This window comes from Microtus oregoni, unplaced genomic scaffold, assembly GCF_018167655.1.
Source record: "Microtus oregoni isolate MIOR12 unplaced genomic scaffold, Mior012 000012F_ref0000307, whole genome shotgun sequence".
NCBI lineage: Eukaryota > Metazoa > Chordata > Mammalia > Rodentia > Cricetidae > Microtus > Microtus oregoni.
The window spans coordinates 51,058,651-51,075,700 of NW_024543071.1; the positions used below are offsets into that span (position 1 = coordinate 51,058,651).

A 17,050-nucleotide genomic window follows, 5' to 3' on the forward strand; every position below is an offset into this window, starting at 1 on the left:
GGTGGGCCCCACCCAGGCAGACGCCCCGCCCCCGACCAACTAAGCTGGCCGCTGACCTAGTATGGACACAGCGCTGGGAAGAGAGGCGGGGAGCGCAACACCGGAAAAGGGACTGTGTCCCAGGCACCGCCTATGGGCTGCCCCTCTCTCCCCTCCAGAAGATGCACCTGCCTCGGTGGGGGGAGGGGGGGAGAATAAAGGGGGAATAGGGAGATGGTTGCGCAGCAGCTGTTAAGCTCTCCAAGAGCTAAAAATAAAATTTTACCAGAGAAGAGAGTAAGGAAGCTCAGGGACAGTCGATTTATTGGGGAGTGGGTGCACTTGGTCAGACCCCATTCATAAATAGGAGGGGTAGGGAGTTGAGGGAAAAGAGGGCAGTGTCCTTAATCACACTGGGCATCGGGACCTAGAGACTGGTAAAAGGGCTTCAAAAAGGGAAGGGCAGAGTAGTAATTCCAGGGCCCACCCTCTGGATGAAAGGTGGGCCTGATCCCAGGAATCGCAGACAGACTCAAGGGCAGATGTGGGGTCTGGTGTGGAAGATCAGATCTTCTCATCCGGGGCTGGCAGGCGCTGGCGAGAAGGTTCCACACCCCAGATCTCCCGGGCATACTGGGCAATGGTGCGGTCACTGGAAAACTTGCCAGAGGTGGCTATGTTCCTAATCACCATTCGTGTCCACTCTCTTGGGTTCTGAAGACAGGAAGGGAATCTCTAGGTTCACTCTGCTGGTGGGCTGCCCCCATTCTCTTTCATCCAAGCCAGAATCAAACAAAGCCCTACCAGGCCCTGGCCTCCAGCCCCTGGTCCCCGGCCCCTCACCTTGTACAACTCACTGACTTTGTCCTGGCATTTAATGTATTCCTCATAATCTGCAAAGACTTTAAACCTGGAGGAGAATGGAGAGACCAGAGCTCTGTGAGGTTAAGGGCCAAGTCCTTTCTGCAGCAACTGGAGTGAATGAAGCTGCAACCCTGGGCAGCCTCCCCACCCACACGAGCCTCCATGCAGCCTGGCCAGCCAGCTCACCGGTCATGGTGCATGAGCATGTTGACAATGTCCTTGAACAGGTCGGGCTGTTTAGGGGAGAAGAAGCCGCTGCTCAACTGTTCGATGATCTGCCGGAGCTCAGGAATTCGGTCGTAGTACTCCTGGGCATTGTACCTGCCAAAGCACACTTGTGGTCAGCTCCCGCCAAAGGGTGCCCAGCTTCCCAGAGAAAACCTGGGAAGGCCTGAGGCTCAGGCCTCCACAGCTGCCACACACACTGCGCTCAGTTTTCTTCTCCCACTTTGTAGATGAAGACACTCAGGCCCAAAGGAGTCAGAAAAGACAAATCTGGGGCTGGAGAAATGGCTCAGTGCACCTGTGTACACATAAACACACACGTATAATTTTAGAAAAGGAAAAAAGAGAGAGAGGGAGTAGTCTTGGAGCCAGGCAAGGACAGTTCTTCCTAGTGGCAGAATGCTTACCACCTGGCATGTGAGAGGCCCTGGGTTCCATCCCCAGCCCACCTCTGATAGGTGTGACCTTAACGGTCAGGAGTGAAACTCAATCAGGCCAAGCTCACTGCAGGCTCTTGACAGCTTTCTCACTTTCAAGGAAACATCCATCCACCCTGTCTTAAAGCTGCCACGATGGCGGCCTTCCCTCCCTCCCTGGCTCACTTTCCCCTTATGAACAACAATAGAGTTCCACAGTGATCTCAGGTCCTGGCATTGCCCTGCTTTGCGATTCTCCGTGCCTGTGCACAGCCTCCACGCTGCCCCTCTACCCCGTCCTCTGCAGTCAGAATTTTTCTGAAGTCTGAAGTCTGGTCTTGAACATCCCAGACCTCGTTCAATGCATCTTAGGGCCAAGAAAACAAGATCTGGAATTTCTTTCTTTCTTTGGCAGGGTGTCACCATATAATCCTGTCTGGCCTAGAACTCGCTATGTAGACCACAATGGCTTCAAACTCAAGGAGATTTGCCTGCCTTTGCCTCCAGTGTGGGGATTAAAGGTGTGTGCCACCATACTCCACTCCAAGTCAGAAATTTCTAGGAAAACGCCCTTTCAGCAGCAAATGCCAGCTCTCTGGAGCTGCTGCTGGAAGTGTAAACTGTGCCAACCTTCCAGGATTTGAAAATCTGTGGCAGAGGTTTAGGAACTCTCACTTTTTTATTTTTTTTTCTTTCTTTTTTTGGTTTTACAAGCGAGGGTTTTCAAAGAGAGGAACTCTGTAGACCAGGCTTGCCTCTGCCTCCTGATTGCTGGGATTAAAGGCATGCGCCAACACCGCCCAGCTCTTTTGTTGTTGTTTCTCTATGTTGGGAGTGGTGAGCATGCCTCACCACACATGTGGAGGTCAGAGGGTCATCACCTTTTCGTTTGTGTCTGAAGCAGGGTCTCTTTGGTACTGTGTAAGACAGTTAGCTGGATCACCAGCTTCTGAGTCTGTCTCCACCTCCCTTTTCCTTCAGGCTTGTTGGGATTACATATGCTTGTGCTGCTCCTTTTACATGGGCTCACGAGACCTACACCACAAGCACTTTTACCTACCGGGCCATCTGCCTAGCTCAAGAACTTAGTTTTTATTCCCGAGTATTTACCTTCTAATATGTATCCCCAAATCAACCCCCTCCCCCATAAAGAACAGTTTGTTTTGCAACTACATCCAACAGTGGACTAGGCAGTCATCATAGCCTAACAAATTTTTTTTTTGAGATAGGGTCTCACTATATAGTCCTGGATGCTTCAGAACTTATTGTGTAAACCAGGCTGGCCTTGAACTCAACAGAGACCTTCCTGCCTCTGCCTCCCAAATGTTGGAATTAATGCAAGAGCCACAACGTTTGGCTTTCCTAATAATTCTTGAGGGAATAACCAAACATATGGGTACTGATGGAAAAGGTTGCTCGCTGCACTAACATTTACAGCAACAGCAACAGGTCAATTTTAATGTCCTGGGGTTTGGAACTGGTTCTAATATAGCTTGGCTGGGGAGCTGGAGAGATGACTCAGCCTTTAAAAGTTGCTCTTCCAGAGGACCTGGGTTCAATTCCCAACACCCACATGGCAGCTCACAACCATCTGCAACTCCAATTCTAGGGCACCCAGTGCTCTCTTCTGGATTCTATAGGTACAAGTAGACATGCCATGCATAGACATACATGCAAGCAGAACATCTATACGCATAAAATAATATATTTAAAATACATATATACATATATATAAATGATAAAACTCTATCTTAGCTAGGGACATGCCTGTAGTAATCAAGCACTTAAAAGACAGAGACAGGGGGCTGGAGAGATGGCTCAGTGGTTAAGAGCACTGACTGATCTTCCAGAGGTCCTGAGTTCAATTCCCAGCAACCACATGGTGGCTCACAACCATCTGTAATGAGATCTGGTGCCCTCTTCTGGTCTGCAGGCATACAAGGAGGCTGAACACTGTGTACACAAAAAATAAACAAATCTTTAAAAAAAAAAAAAAAGACAGAGGGTTTTTTTGAGCCCGGGAATTCCAAAAGCAGATTGAACCTCAAAGTGAGACTCCATTTTAACAATAAATAATTAATTAAAACATTTATGATGCAATGGCAAGCTGGGTAAGCACTGGGGAGGCAGAGGCAGATCTCCGTAAGTTCTGTGAGTTCAAGGCCAGCCTGCTCTACAATTGGAGTTCCAGAACAGCCAGGGTTGTTACACAGAGAAATCCTGTCTTGAAAGATGTAATACCGGGGGCTGGAGAGATGGCTCAGTGGTTAAGAGCATTGCCTGCTCTTCCAAAGGTCCTGAGTTCAATTCCCAGCAACCACATGGTGGCTCACAACCATCTGTAATGGGGTCAGGTGCCCTCTTCTGGCCTGCAGGCATACATACAGATAGACTATTGTATACATAACAAATAAATAAATTAATTAAAAAAAAAGAAAGATGTAATACCAAGAAAATGTTTTCTTTGAAGGATCAATATAAGCCTATGTCTCTCTCTGCCATGGTGTCCAGACAGAAAGCCAATGATGTAATTTTCTTCTAATTTCAGAACTACATAATTTCTGCTTTCTTTTCCTCCCGTCCTGCTACTTCCTTTTTTAACCTTGTTGGCCACAAACTCCCTCTTTAGTTTTCCAGAATCCCAGCAGGCATCTGTAGCTAAGATGTTGCACAGGCTGGCCAGCCTCTCCCTGCAAGCCTCTTGACTCTGGTACTCCAGACCCCATACCCTCTCTGGTCCAGCCTTTCCACGTCCTCCACCCGCATGCCAAAGATGAAGAAGTTCTCCTCCCCGGCCTCCTCTGCCATCTCCACGTTGGCACCGTCCATGGTGCCAATGGTCAGAGCCCCGTTGAGCATGAACTTCATGTTGCCAGTGCCCGAGGCCTCTGTGCCCGCGGTGGAGATCTGCTCTGAGAGGTCGGCAGCAGGAATCACTGCAGAGTGGTGGGAGGAACACAAGGTCAGTCCCAGGGACAGCCCTGCCAGGCTGAATCTGGACAGATTCAGGCACCTCTCTACCCCAACCCACTGCCTTCTGTTGATTCCAGCCTGACCCCTATCCCTCCGCTGTTTTGCGGCTCTTTTGACAGTGTTTCACATACAGCCCTGGCTAACCTGGAACCCGCAATGTGAGACAGGCTGCACTTAAACTCACCGTGTGATCTTTCTCTGCTATACTTTTTGGGGCTTTAGTTTCTTTGTACATGTATGGTGTATATGTGCATGTGTGTACATGTGCATGTGTAAGGCCAGAGGTGGATGCCTAGAGTTTTCCTCAATCATTTTCCATTGATATTTTTTTTTAATATGTGTTGGCCTGGATTCTTTTTTTTTAATATTTATTTATTTATTTATTTATTTATTTATTTATTATGTATACAATATTCTGTCTGTGTGTGTGTCTGCAGGCCAGAAGAGGGCATCAGATCTCATTACAGATGGTTGTGAGCCACCATGTGGTTGCCGGGAATTGAACTCAGGACCTTTGGAAGAACAGGCAATGCTCTTAACCACTGAGCCATCTCTCCAGCCCCCCATTGATATTTTTTAAATAATTCTTATTTTATGTTATGCGGATGGGCATTTTGCCAGCATGTATTTGTACCACATGCATGCAGTGCCTGTGGAGGCCAGAAGAGGGCATCAGATCCCCTAGGACTGGAATTACAAAAGGTTGTAAGCTATCATATGGGTGATGGAAATAGAACCTAGATCATCTTGAAAAGTAGCCAGTGCTCTTAACCACTGAGCCATTTCTCCAGCCTGTCCAATTTCTTTACCGTGACCAGGAAAAGATGGCTAATGGCGCTTCTGGGACTGAGCTCATCCGAGCTCCCGTGCAGCCACCTTGGCACCCACCTTTCTCTGCCAGTGAAACTCGGTAGTTCTCCAGGAAGATCACTCGGAGGCGGTCTCCCACTGCAGGGTCATGGTTGACCACATCCCCAATGGCAGTGATGAGCTTGATGATCATCTTGGCCATGTGGTACCCAGGTGCAGCCTGTGGGGAAGTCTTGGGTCAGCACTTTGGCCCTCCCACACCTTGATCTTGTGACTGTCCAGGCACGTGTTCAAGACCCAGCCAGTCTGCCCTAGGTCTCTCACCTTGCCTCCAATCATCACAGTCCTTGGCACCATGAACCTGTTGGGCTCCCTCTTGATGCCTGTGGAAAAGAGAGGCATCAGGGGCACTTACCAATACAGGCAGCCAGGGCCAGGACATAGACAGACAGTGCTGGCCTGGGCTGGTCACTTGGCTCTGTGTCTGTCAGGTCTCTGTGTCTCTGAACCTCAATTTGTTCTGTGATGCGTGGTGCGATAGTTAATGCTGTCAACTTGAGAAAAATTTAGAATCACCTGGGGGGAGGGGGAAGCAGGCCTCTTGCCACATTGGTGAGGGACTGTCTGGATCACATTAGTGGAGGTGGGAAATCCCGCCCATTGTGGGCGGCACTTTTCCCTAAGTAGGGGATTCTATACTGTATGAGAGTGGAGAACAAGAGCAGCAAGATGGGTTAGCAGGTAAAGGCCCCCCAAGTCTGATGACCTGAGTTCAATCCCTGCAATGTACAAGGTGAAAGGAGAGAACTAACTTCTGCAAGTTGTCCTCCACAGACACGCTGCATCATGGTGTGCACACATACACATAACATACAATAAATAAATAAACATAAAATTTTTTTTTTGGCTTTTTGACACAGGGTTTCTCTGTGTAGCTTTGGAACCTGTCCTGGAACTTGCTCTGTAGACCAGGCTGGCCTCAAACTCACAGAGATCCACCTGCCTCTGCCTCCCGAGTGCTGGGATTAAAGGCATGCGCCGCCACCACCACCGCCCAGCTGTAAAATACAGTTTATAGAAGAATGGAGGCTCTGGCATGATGGTGCATGCCTGCAGCACTAGCACTCAGAAGGCAGAGACAGTCAGATCTCTGTTAGCTCAAGGACAGCCTGGTCTACACAGGAAACTCCAGGTAAGCTGGGGCTACATAGAGAGACCCTGTCTCAGAGAGAGAGAGCCCCTGGCTCGCATACATTAACCCACTGTTCTCACTCTCTACTCCTGACTGTGAATGCGTGACTACCTGCTTCAAACCTTGACTTCCCCACAATGACAGACTATCACCTCGAATATTGAGCAAAATAACCCTCTTTTCCCCTTAATTGCTTTTGTCAGGTAATCTTTATTTTTTTTAAGATTTATTTATTGCCGGGCGGTGGTGGCGCACGCCTTTAATCCCAGCACTCGGGAGGCAGAGGCAGGCGGATCTCTGTGAGTTCGAGGCCAGCCTGGTCTACAAGAGCTAGTGCCAGGACAGGCTCCAAAGCTACAGAGAAACCCTGTCTCGAAAAACTAAACTAAACTAAAAAAAAAAAAAAAAAAAAAGATTTATTTATTTATTGTATATTGGGGTTTTGCTTGCATGTATGTGTGTATGAGGGTGTCAGACCCCCTGGAACTGGAGTTACAGACCGTTGTGAACTACCATGTGGGTGCTAGGAACGAGCCTGGATCCTTTGGAAGAACAGTCAGTGCAGCCAGGAGGTGGTGGCGCACACCTCTAATCTCAGCATTTGGGAGGTAGAGGCAGGTGGATCTCTATGAGTATGAGGCCAGCCTGGTCTACAGAGCCAGTTCCGGGACAGGCTCCAAAGCTACAGAGAAACCCTGTCTCGAAAACCAAACAAACAAATAAAAGTCAGCCAGTGCTCTTGGCTGATGAGTCATCTCTCCAGCCCCTTGTCAGGGAATCTTATGACAACAGCAGGAACCTAAGATGTGAGGATAACACCACACCCTAAGGATAGTCACCAGACCTCAGGAGGCACTGATCTTGCCATTGATGGTACAAGGGGAGATGCCCAGAGTTGGGGACTCAGTTGGTGGGGTCCCAGCCACTCACGGTTATACAGGGTGATGACGTGAAGGCAATTGAGAAGCTGGCGCTTATATTCATGAATCCTTTTCACCTGGACATCGAAGAGGGAGTTGGGGTTGATGTGGACTTTGTATTCTCTCTCGAGGTATGCAGAGAACTTCAACTTGTTTTCCTGAAGATTGAGGAGACAGAAGGCTCACCAACAGGGCTTCAGTTTCAAAAACCACCCTGGAGTCCCATTGTATTGTACTCAGGCCCAGGAAAGCAGATGACAGGAAGCTCGCCCGTTACTGCTTCCCTCAACCCCTGCACCAAGGCAGACACTGCTGATGTATGCAGCATTCTCTCAATCTCACTGCTGGGAGAGATGAGCTCTCACTGCCTCTCCTGTCCTCCCCAGATGCCAGCCCCAGTGCAGGAGTCCCAGGCTGCTGTCCTCCCCACCTGTTTCACTTTGGCGACATCACGGATAAAGGATTCATCATCCACATAGGAGAGCAGTTTGCGCAGCTGGTCCAGGTCTGAGATGTACTCCTCACCAATGCGCTGTGGGAACACAGTTTCAGCTAAGACCACCCCATCCTGGCCTCGCTCCTCCAGGCTAGCTAGACCCTTCCACCTTGAACTTCTCTTCCCACAGCCTCCTAGCCAGAGCACATCGTCTTCCTCCTACACTAACAATGAGCCCTCTTACGACTGCTTCATCTGACCCCAGCCGGCCTCCTGACCTCTGACCTTTCTTCCTGTGGGCATGACCTCTAGCCACCCACCAGACGTCTGCCCCTTCACAGTCTCACTTCAGATGTGACAGCATTAAACTGTGAAGTCCAGCAGGTTCGTTAGCCATAGGGCAAGCTTGTTCAAGTAAGAAAGCAGTGCCACTTCCTCCAAGGGGACACCAGTCTTGGGAACACAGTACAGGACTGTGACCCTCAGCTGGGGCCTTTCTACATGGAGCTACCCAATACTGTCTCATAGTGACCTGCATTGATCTGATCAGCCACAGAGTGACCTCTCACCTCAGCAATGACCTCCGCCAGCCCAGGGTTACACAGAACCAGCCAGCGCCGAGGGGTGATGCCATTGGTCTTATTCTGGAACTTGTGAGGCTCCAGCTCATAAAAGTCCTTGAAGCTGCAGGTTGGGGTTGAGTGAAGGTCACCATTCATCTCTGCAGAGCCCTCCCACCTGGTCCTCTACTCTATTTTTTTTTCCTGAAAAGGCTTGGATGCAGATGCAGACCTGGGGCAGGTAGGGGTACTGTGTGTAAGAGGGGGTCATCTAGAACAGGATTGTACTGGAAAGGGACTAGTGTGTTCTAAGGATGGGTCACCCTTGAGGTAGGTGAGCCGGCTCAGCATTAGGGATGCTTGCTGCTAAGCTTGCCCTGAGTGACAGAGTGGAAGGCAGAACTGATGCCCTCAGGGGTGGGCTCAGTCCAGAAGACCCTGGTTGGTGCCATGAGGAGGGGCGGGATCCACATGCAAAGGCAGAGTGGTATGGGCGGGGCTTGTGGAGCGGCTCACATGGTTTTCTTGAGGATCTCCGAATGGATGCGAGCCACACCGTTGACTGCATGCGAGCCAGCAATGCACAGGTGTGCCATGTTGATGCGCTTCACTGAGCCCTCCTCCACGAGTGACATGCGCCGCAGCCTGTCTACGTCCCCAGGGAATGCAGCTGCCACCCGCTGCGCCCCCCAAAAAAGTCCAGAGCTAAGACCAGGCTCCGGACCCAGAAACCTTAGTCTCCAATCCCCCTCTGCCCACAGACTCAGCCCACAGGCCTCCTGACTTCAAGGCTGGGGGCCCACTCCCACACCGCCCAGCTCACGTTAAGGAAGCGCTGGTTGATCTCATAAATGATCTGCAGGTGCCGGGGCAGCAGCGTCTCCATGAGGTGCACTGGCCAGCGCTCCAGGGCTTCTGGCAGCACTGTGTGGTTGGTGTAGGCACAGGTCTTCACTGTCACATCCCAGGCCTGGTATACAAGGCAAGAAGTCGGCTGTGCAGCCGGTGGCCCTGCCAGGGCCCAGCTGGGTTTCAACCAGCCCTCTGGTTCACAGTCCTTGCTCAGCCCCCTGCTGTCCTTCCACTTCACACTGGGAAGGAGACCCTGGAGGCCAAGTGACTCCTGTAAGGGTAAAGCAACTGAAACCTACCTTGTCCCAGTCCAGCCGTTCCACGTCCACCAGAATCCTCATCAGCTCAGGGATCGCCAAAGAGGGGTGGGTATCATTGAGTTGGATGGCCACCTGTGCGTGAGGAGGGGGTGGGAAGTCAGGATGGATTCCAGACCAAGCACTATTGTGAGTGCTCCTTGCGCCTTCAGAGCCCCTAAAAGGCCAAATGTAGTTCTGCATACACTTCCAGCCTCCACTCCTCTGTAGAGTAAGGCTGGAAGGAGGAGGCCATGGGACTTGAGATAGGGAGACAGGAGTCTCTTCAGGCCAGCATGCTACCTTATCGGGGAAGGCATCGAAGTTTGTGCGCACAGGATCACGGCTGCCGAACTTGGAGGACTTGAAGCGCCGGATGATGTCCTGGAGGGTGGCAGCCACCACGAAGTACTCCTGCTTCAGCCGAAGCTCCTTCCCTTCGAAGAACTAAGGGAGGTACAAGGCAGAGTGCAGTTGGGGGTGGCAGAGTGTGGGGCCCAAAGTTGCTGTGGGTGTGACCAGGTGAGCCCCTATCACACTACATCCCAGTGCCCTAAATTGCCCCCACCTTCTGAACCCAGGACTTTTTGCCCCACCAACTAACTGTAGCAGATGGTGTTAGAAAGACATAGATGAATCCTGTGAGACTCCCCAGGGAAATGGCTCCCAGGAAATGTCATACCCCAACCCCCCCTCCCCCGCCTCAGGATTTAAAGGACCTAATAGGACGCACAGGGACAGCAATACAGTGAGCCTAGAACAGTGGCAAAGGTCCCCGCCCCCAGCTCCTCTGTCCCTCTCCAAGGACTTGGGCTTCCAGTCCCCAGGTTGAAGGGCAACGCACGTTATCATTGGGGTACAAGACACGTGAGATGTTCTCAGCCAGGTTTCGGTCCAGTACAGCCTGGATGTAGCCGCCAACGTTGACTGAGGGACAAAGTGGATTTGGGTGAGGGTGGGGCTGGGCATGAGCCAGGCAGGGCTAACCAGGGCTGCCAGCTACCAGCAGAGGGACTTACAGTCTTTGAGGTTGAAGTCATTAGGTGCCTTGGCCGACCAGAGACGCATGGTGTTGACAACGTTGTTTCGATAGCCAGGCACAGGTGTGTCATAGGGCATAGCCAACACTACCTACAGGAGGCAGCTGAGTCAGAAACTGGACAGGCTGCCGGGGTCCAGCCCTAAGCAGTGCCTGAGTCTGGTTTGTGGGGCCTCACGACCAAGAGCTGAAGCTCAAGTCAAGAACTCTGCCAGTGCCCAAGGCAGACTGTAGTTCCAGCACAGAGCTTACTAGCCGGGTTACCGGGAACAAGCTATGGATCCTCTGAGCCTCAGCTACAGAAAGAAGAGAAGTACAAGTCAGGGCTGGAGAGATGGCTCAGTGCTTAAGAGCACTGGCTGCTCTTCCAGAGGACCTGGGTTCAATTCCCAGCACCCACATGGCAGCTCACAGCTGTCTATAATCTGAGGGAATTCAATACCCTCAAAAGGACATACATGTAGGCAAAACACCAATGCTCATTAAAAAATAAAGAAAAAAAATATATAAAAGAGCCAGGTGGTGGTGGCACTTGCTTTTAAGTCCAGCACTCGGGAGGCAAAAGCAGGCAGATCTCTTGTGAGTTCGAGGCCAGCCTGGTCTACAGAGTTGAGTTCCAGGACAGCCAGGGCTACACAGAGAAACCCTATCTTGAAAAATAAAAAAGAAAAAGAGAGAAAAAGAGAGGGAGAGAAAATATGTCTGCTAGTGCAGGCCTGGAATCCCAGCCACTGGAGAGGCTGAGGCTGGAGGATCACTAGTTCAAGGCCTGCCTAGGCTACAGGGTGAGTTCAAGGACAATCTGGGCAACTTAGTGAGTCCCTGTGTCAAGTAAAAAAAGAGGGCTGAGGATATAGCACTTGTCAAGCAGGTACAAGGACTGTACACCCCACAGCACTGCAGATAAGTAACTAAGACCTCTCCTACATCCCCACTGTACAGCACAACACCTGCCTCCCTAGACTGTCATGAGGATTATGGGAAGGAAGACAGTGACAAGCGCTGAACCCAAAGTGGGTCTCTGCTGGTGGCTGCTCTATAACCTGGCCCCACCTAGTGAGAGCACACTGGACTCAGAAGAGAGTTTGGGGAACCTGAGTTCAAAATGAACTACACAGGGGTCAGTTCTACCCAGAGGTCTTTTTTAAAAATATTTATTTATTATGTATACAATATTCTGTCTGTGTATATGCCTGCAGGTCAGAAGAGGGCACCAGACCTCATTACAGATGGTTGTGAGCCACCATGTGGTTGCTGGGAATTGAACTCAGGACCTTTAGGAAGAGTAGGCCCTTAACTGCTGAGCCATCTCTCCAGCCCCTATCCAGAGGTCTTATATCTAGCTGACCACAGGACTACTTAGCAGTAACCAATGCCAGACAGCCCTACCTCCCAAAATCTTTTGTTTATTTTTGTTTTATCAAGACAGGGTTTCTCTGTAGTTTTTGAGCCTGTCCTGGAACTCACAGACTGGTCTTGAACTCACAGAGATCCGCCTGCCTCCTCCCCAGAGTGCTGGGATTAAAGGCATGCACCACCACTGCCCAGGACAAACCTAATCTATAAGCACCAATTTACTACAAAGAACTACCTGCTACCACAATGCCAGGGGCACCAAAGGACTGCCTATATGGGGCTTTTGGGGCTTCACCTTCCCTCCCTGACACCCTTGATGGGGTAGAATGGAATATAGGCCCAAGCCCCACTGCCCAACCCTACAGACACTAAATTGAAAACCAAAGGAAGGCAGGTCTACAAACTTCCATTCAGAGCTGAATGGGCCAGGCTGTCAGGACACCTGCGTGTGCAGCAGCAGCCCTGACTGGCCCAGGCCTAAATAGAAGAGCAATAAACACCATTTTCGAAGGTTTAGAGGGAGGAGTCACAGGACAGGATTTGGGATACCCAACAGGTTTTTGGATCCATTCAACTTGCTACCTGGGTTTGAACATACCAGTTCCACTCAAGGGACCTCATTTTTTTTTTCCTTTTTTTTTTTTTTTTTTTTTTTTTGGTTTTTCGAGACAGGGTTTCTCTGTGGTTTTGGAGCCTGTCCTGGAACTAGCTCTTGTAGACCAGGCTGGTCTCGAACTCACAGAGATCCGCCTGCCTCTGCCTCCCAAGTGCTGGGATTAAAGGCGTGCGCCACCACCGCCTGGCAAGGGGCCTCATTTTCTCTCCTGCCTCAGATGTGCAGTCTTCAATGGCTGTGCTAAGGCTTGTGTTGGGGGAGGAGCTGGCCAGGACAGAGTGCTGGTGGAGCAGAGACAGTTCCCTCCTCCTTGCAGGGTTGACACTTTGCCTGGCCTCCCCAATAACCCTGACTAGCACCTCCCAGCTCTGGCTGTGTGGCCTCCAGTAAATCTCGGGACCTCTCTGAACCTTAGTGCCCTCCTTTGTAAGGTGAGAGTGGGCTCAAGAGCCTTCCGCTTGTTTCCTGCACCCTATTTTCTCTAGGGGTCCCCCCAGAACCTGTACCCATCTTTATCTTCACCTGTGTGTCCACCCACTTGGCACCCTGGCTGGTGTGCTCCACGCGGCCATAGAAATGCACAGGAAGTGTGAACTCAGGACGGGCCTTCTCCCAGGGGTTGCCATAGCGAAGCCAGTCGTCGGCCTCTTCCATCTGGAGGGTCAAGGGGAACATTAGACGGCACGAGCTCCAGGGACTCACGTTCTGTGAGCCGGTGAGCCATCCAGCAGCATAGAATATGTCCCTGTTCCAGGGGTCACCAGCTGGCTCTGAGGCAAGGGGCAAGGATGTTTGTCTGGGGAGCTGGGATAGGTTCAGAGCCTATCCAGAGACAGATGACCAAGTGAGGGACCTCTCTGAGCACCACAGAGTTGGGGTCGGGGATGCTCACCTGCCAGCCCCCACAGATCTTCTGATTAAAAATCCCAAATTCATAGCGGATCCCGTAGCCATAGGCAGCTAGTCCCAGTGTAGCCATGGAGTCCAAGAAGCAGGCTATGGGTATCAGGGAAGTGAGTATCAGGCATCCAACACTAGGGACTCCTCCACCCCACCCCACAAGCCATGTACTCACCTGCCAGGCGGCCGAGGCCCCCATTACCCAACCCTGCATCCTCCTCGATCTCCTCCAGCTCCTCCATGTCCAAGCCCAACTGTGATAAGGGGTGGTAGTGGAGTGGTCAGGCCCAAGGGCCAGCATGGGAGCCCCGCCCCCAACCTTAAATGCTTCCCCCACCTGGTAAGTAGCCTCATCACAGGCGTTCTCCAAGGCCAGGTTCACCATAGTGTTCTGTAGTGTCCGTCCCATGTAGAATTCCAAAGACAGGTAGTAGATCCTCTACCCAGAGACCGAGAAGAGGGATCAGAGCCACCCCCTGACATCCAGCCAGGCACAGCTGCATCTGGACCTCTAACCCTCCTGTCTTACTTGCCAGGCCCCAGCATGTCCCTATCTCAGCCACCAATTCTTTTCTCCCTGCTCAGAGGAGCCACTTCAGACTTTGGGGTCCAATAGGTAAGAAAGGCATTGGTCCCTACATTCCTTCGAAATGCCTTTCCGTCTGGCTTTGTTCAGTTTCCCCTTCTAGAGAATAAGGTTGGCCTATCTCTGGGATTAAGGTGTTCATGAGAAGTAGGGACACCTTCTGAGATACATACCCCTCCTAATATAGCCCATCAGGAAGTCAGGACATTGAGAAGCACCTCTGAGTGCTCCCCCAGAAGGCATTGCCAAGGCCCAGAGGAAAAAGTCATTTTCAAGGTCACACAGTGACTCAGGGCTGAACCTGCCCTGTACTGCGGTTCCCCTCAAGCCTCAGTCTGGAGATGAACAGAAGCATGGGAATGCCGAGAGCACCCAGTCTGCCCATTTCCTGGGTCCCTCCCTGGCCCTCCCCCACCCCTGCTGTGGAGTTAGGTTCCTGACATTTACCAGTGACCCTACCAGACACTTGATACCAGCTGCCCTAGCCTTGCCCTGCCTGTGGCACAAGCAGACTGTGCCATGCACACATTTGATGACATGTCTTTCCATGCCAGGTCCAAACTGGGCCACAGGGGGATACATTTCCTGCCCACCAGCAGCCCCTCCAACCTCGTCTGGCACACGTGTAAGCAGCCCGCCTACCCTGAGCACCCCTGGGTCTCCCTCCTCAGTATTCTTTCTGTCCAGGACCCTCCAACCCCAGGCTCCTATAACAGCAATTTATTTTGCTGTAGAAAATTTGGGCCTCAGGAAGGGCCAGCTCCCTGGCAGGCCTCACTCCCAGCCCATTTCCCACCCAAGGTGTCCCCTCCTGTAGCACCTTGGGGTCCTTTTCGTAGTAGTGCTGTTGTGTGCGGATCCAACGTCCCACGAGGTGGTCCCGCACCGTGTGGGCCAGCGCAAAATAGTAATCTCTTGGCGTGGCCACATTGCGGTCCTTGACCAGGGTGAAATGCAGGTGGCGGTTAAAGTTCTTTTTCAGCTCAGACACATTCTCCACACCGGCCAGGCCGCGAACACTGATTTGCTTCCTCTTATCCTGGTCTGAAAGAGGCCTGGACATGGCTGCAGATAGGCAAGCTGAACTGAACAGACTGAGAGTCTGGTTGCCTCCAGCCAGGGAGTGGAGCTGCCCAGCTGTGAGGGGATTTAAGGCCTGGCTCAAGGCAGTATGACACGCCTCCCCCGGACGTGGGAGGGTCTTGGCCTTGGAGCTCAGAGAGCTATTTTGGGGGCAAGTGGAGAGGAGAGAGGAGGGGAGGGAGGGGCATGTTCACAGCTGACCCACTTCTCCCAGGGTTCCTTAGGCCTTCTGGCCCCTGGCTTTTGGAAGACTGGAGACAGGATACTTCAGAAAGAGCTGGGATACTCTGGGAGGCCAGAAGCGTACCTAAAACATTCTGGTTGAGACTTTGTCTAAGACATTATCCAGCCTAGGCTCTTTGCTGAGCTATAGATGAACGGTGGGACTGGATTGTGGACCCTCCTTAAAGAAGCAAAGGGATTGTCACAAGTGCAGGACACATTCTCTTTTCCTCAGAGCAGCAGGGCTTGCTTGTGACATTTGTCTAGAGTGCAGCTACTTCTATGGATGAAGTGCCTGTCAAGCTGGTCATAGCCATTCCTCACCTGGCTGGGACACAGTCCATTGCTGCATGCAGATGGGGAAGTGATATGTACACTAGCAAGAGGAACCAGGAGCTGGCAGTGAGTGTGCCCTAAACAGAGAGCTGCTGCTAGTTCAAAGAGGCTCGCAGCTGTGAAATGGGAGACCAAGTGTCAGAGGACACTGGCTCACTTCCCAGCACCCACATGGCAGTTCACAACTGTCTTTAACTCCACGATCTGACACCCTCACACAGGCATCTGTGCAGTCAAAACACCAATGCACGTAGAACAAAAATAAGTAAATTTTAGCCAGACAGTGGTGGCGCATGCCTTTAATCCCAGCACTCGGGAGACAGAGGCAGGTGGATCTCTGTGAGTTCGAGGCCAGCCAGGTCTACAAGTTCCAGGACAGCCAAGATCGTTACACAGAGAAACCCTGTCTCAAAAAATTACATAAACAAAAATAAATAATTCTTTTTAATAAAGAAAATGGAGGCCAAGACCCTGGGTTGCAGAAGTGTCGTGGAGGAAGATGGGTGCCTGAGGTAGAAGGCCACTGCTGTCACCCCACCCCCACCAAAGCATAGTGGCTCTGAGCTCCCTCCTGTTGCTGTCTCTCAAGGAGCTCTTAAGTGACCTTTTCCAGAGAGATAGTCGGGTTACAGGACAGCTCTGCATGCAGCCCAAAGCAGGGGCTACTGGGAACTATAGTCCTGTGGGTCTGCGAAAGTGAGACAACATTCTCTACTAGTTCATGACAGCACCAGGTGTCATCAGTCTGGAGTCAGTCACGGTAGGACCCATAAGTTCAAACCTTTTCCTGTTTTTATTTTTCTATTATTTATTTTAAGGCAGGGTCTCACTCTGTATCCCTGACCATCCTGTAACTTGCTATGTAAACCATATTAGCCTCAAACTCACAGAGATCACCTGCCTTTGCCTCCAGAATGCTTGGGGTTAAAGGTGTGCATCACCACACCTAGCCAGGAGTTCAAGTCTTGCTTGGGCTACAAATAAGTGTTCAGGCCAGCCCGGGCAACTCACTGAGATGCAATCTAAAACTAATACAGAGGGCTGAGATCTGGCTCAGGATCAGAGAACTTGCGTAGGCCCTGCACTCAGTTCCAAGCACCACAAAACCCAACAAACCCTGGACAACAGGACTGAGGTTTCCCCATGACCCACTGCAGGCAAGATGGTGGCTGGAGGCTTTTCCTCCTGTTCCCACCAGGCTATACAGTGGGAAGGGACTGTGTGTGCTAGATCCTAGTTCTGTGACTTCCAAGAGCCTGTTCTGTCCCATTTCTCCACTTCACCTGTAGAGCCTAGTCCTCAGGCTCTCCCTTTGAGACTTCGGTGGCATTTGCAGCTCACACACTATCTTGCTGTTGTGTGAATCTTGGACCTCTTTATCAAATGCAT

The 17,050-nt window shown here is 51.3% G+C and overlaps 1 protein-coding gene across 1 annotated transcript; it reads right to left on the reverse strand.

Moving 5' to 3' along the window:
• Nucleotides 1-286: 286 nt before the first annotated feature.
• Pygm (glycogen phosphorylase, muscle associated) lies at nt 287-15,144 on the reverse strand. Its single transcript, XM_041661230.1, has 20 exons — nt 14,841-15,144; nt 13,772-13,873; nt 13,610-13,688; nt 13,427-13,530; nt 13,057-13,188; nt 10,543-10,654; nt 10,368-10,450; nt 9,827-9,970; nt 9,527-9,619; nt 9,199-9,345; nt 8,892-9,055; nt 8,385-8,499; nt 7,810-7,911; nt 7,390-7,537; nt 5,592-5,650; nt 5,346-5,487; nt 4,213-4,420; nt 1,030-1,164; nt 823-889; nt 287-693 (listed from the first exon to the last, which is right to left on the reverse strand). The coding sequence occupies exons 1-20, from the start codon at nt 15,081-15,083 to the stop codon at nt 544-546; spliced, it is 2,529 nt and encodes an 842-aa protein (XP_041517164.1). The 5' UTR covers nt 15,084-15,144; the 3' UTR covers nt 287-543.
• Nucleotides 15,145-17,050: the final 1,906 nt, after the last annotated feature.

What these genes read in the sequence shown, in the direction of transcription:
- Pygm (XM_041661230.1), bottom strand. Translation starts at nt 15,083, where the DNA reads ATGTCCAGGCCTCTTTCAGACCAGGATAAGAGGAAGCAAATCAGTGTT. An exon ending in GGGCCTCGGCCGCCTGGCAG is followed by an intron (nt 13,531 to 13,609) that starts GTGAGTACATGG and finishes TGATACCCATAG; the next exon opens with CCTGCTTCTTGGACTCCATG. An exon ending in CGTCATCACCCTGTATAACC is followed by an intron (nt 5,651 to 7,389) that starts GTGAGTGGCTGG and finishes TCTTTTCCACAG; the next exon opens with GCATCAAGAGGGAGCCCAAC.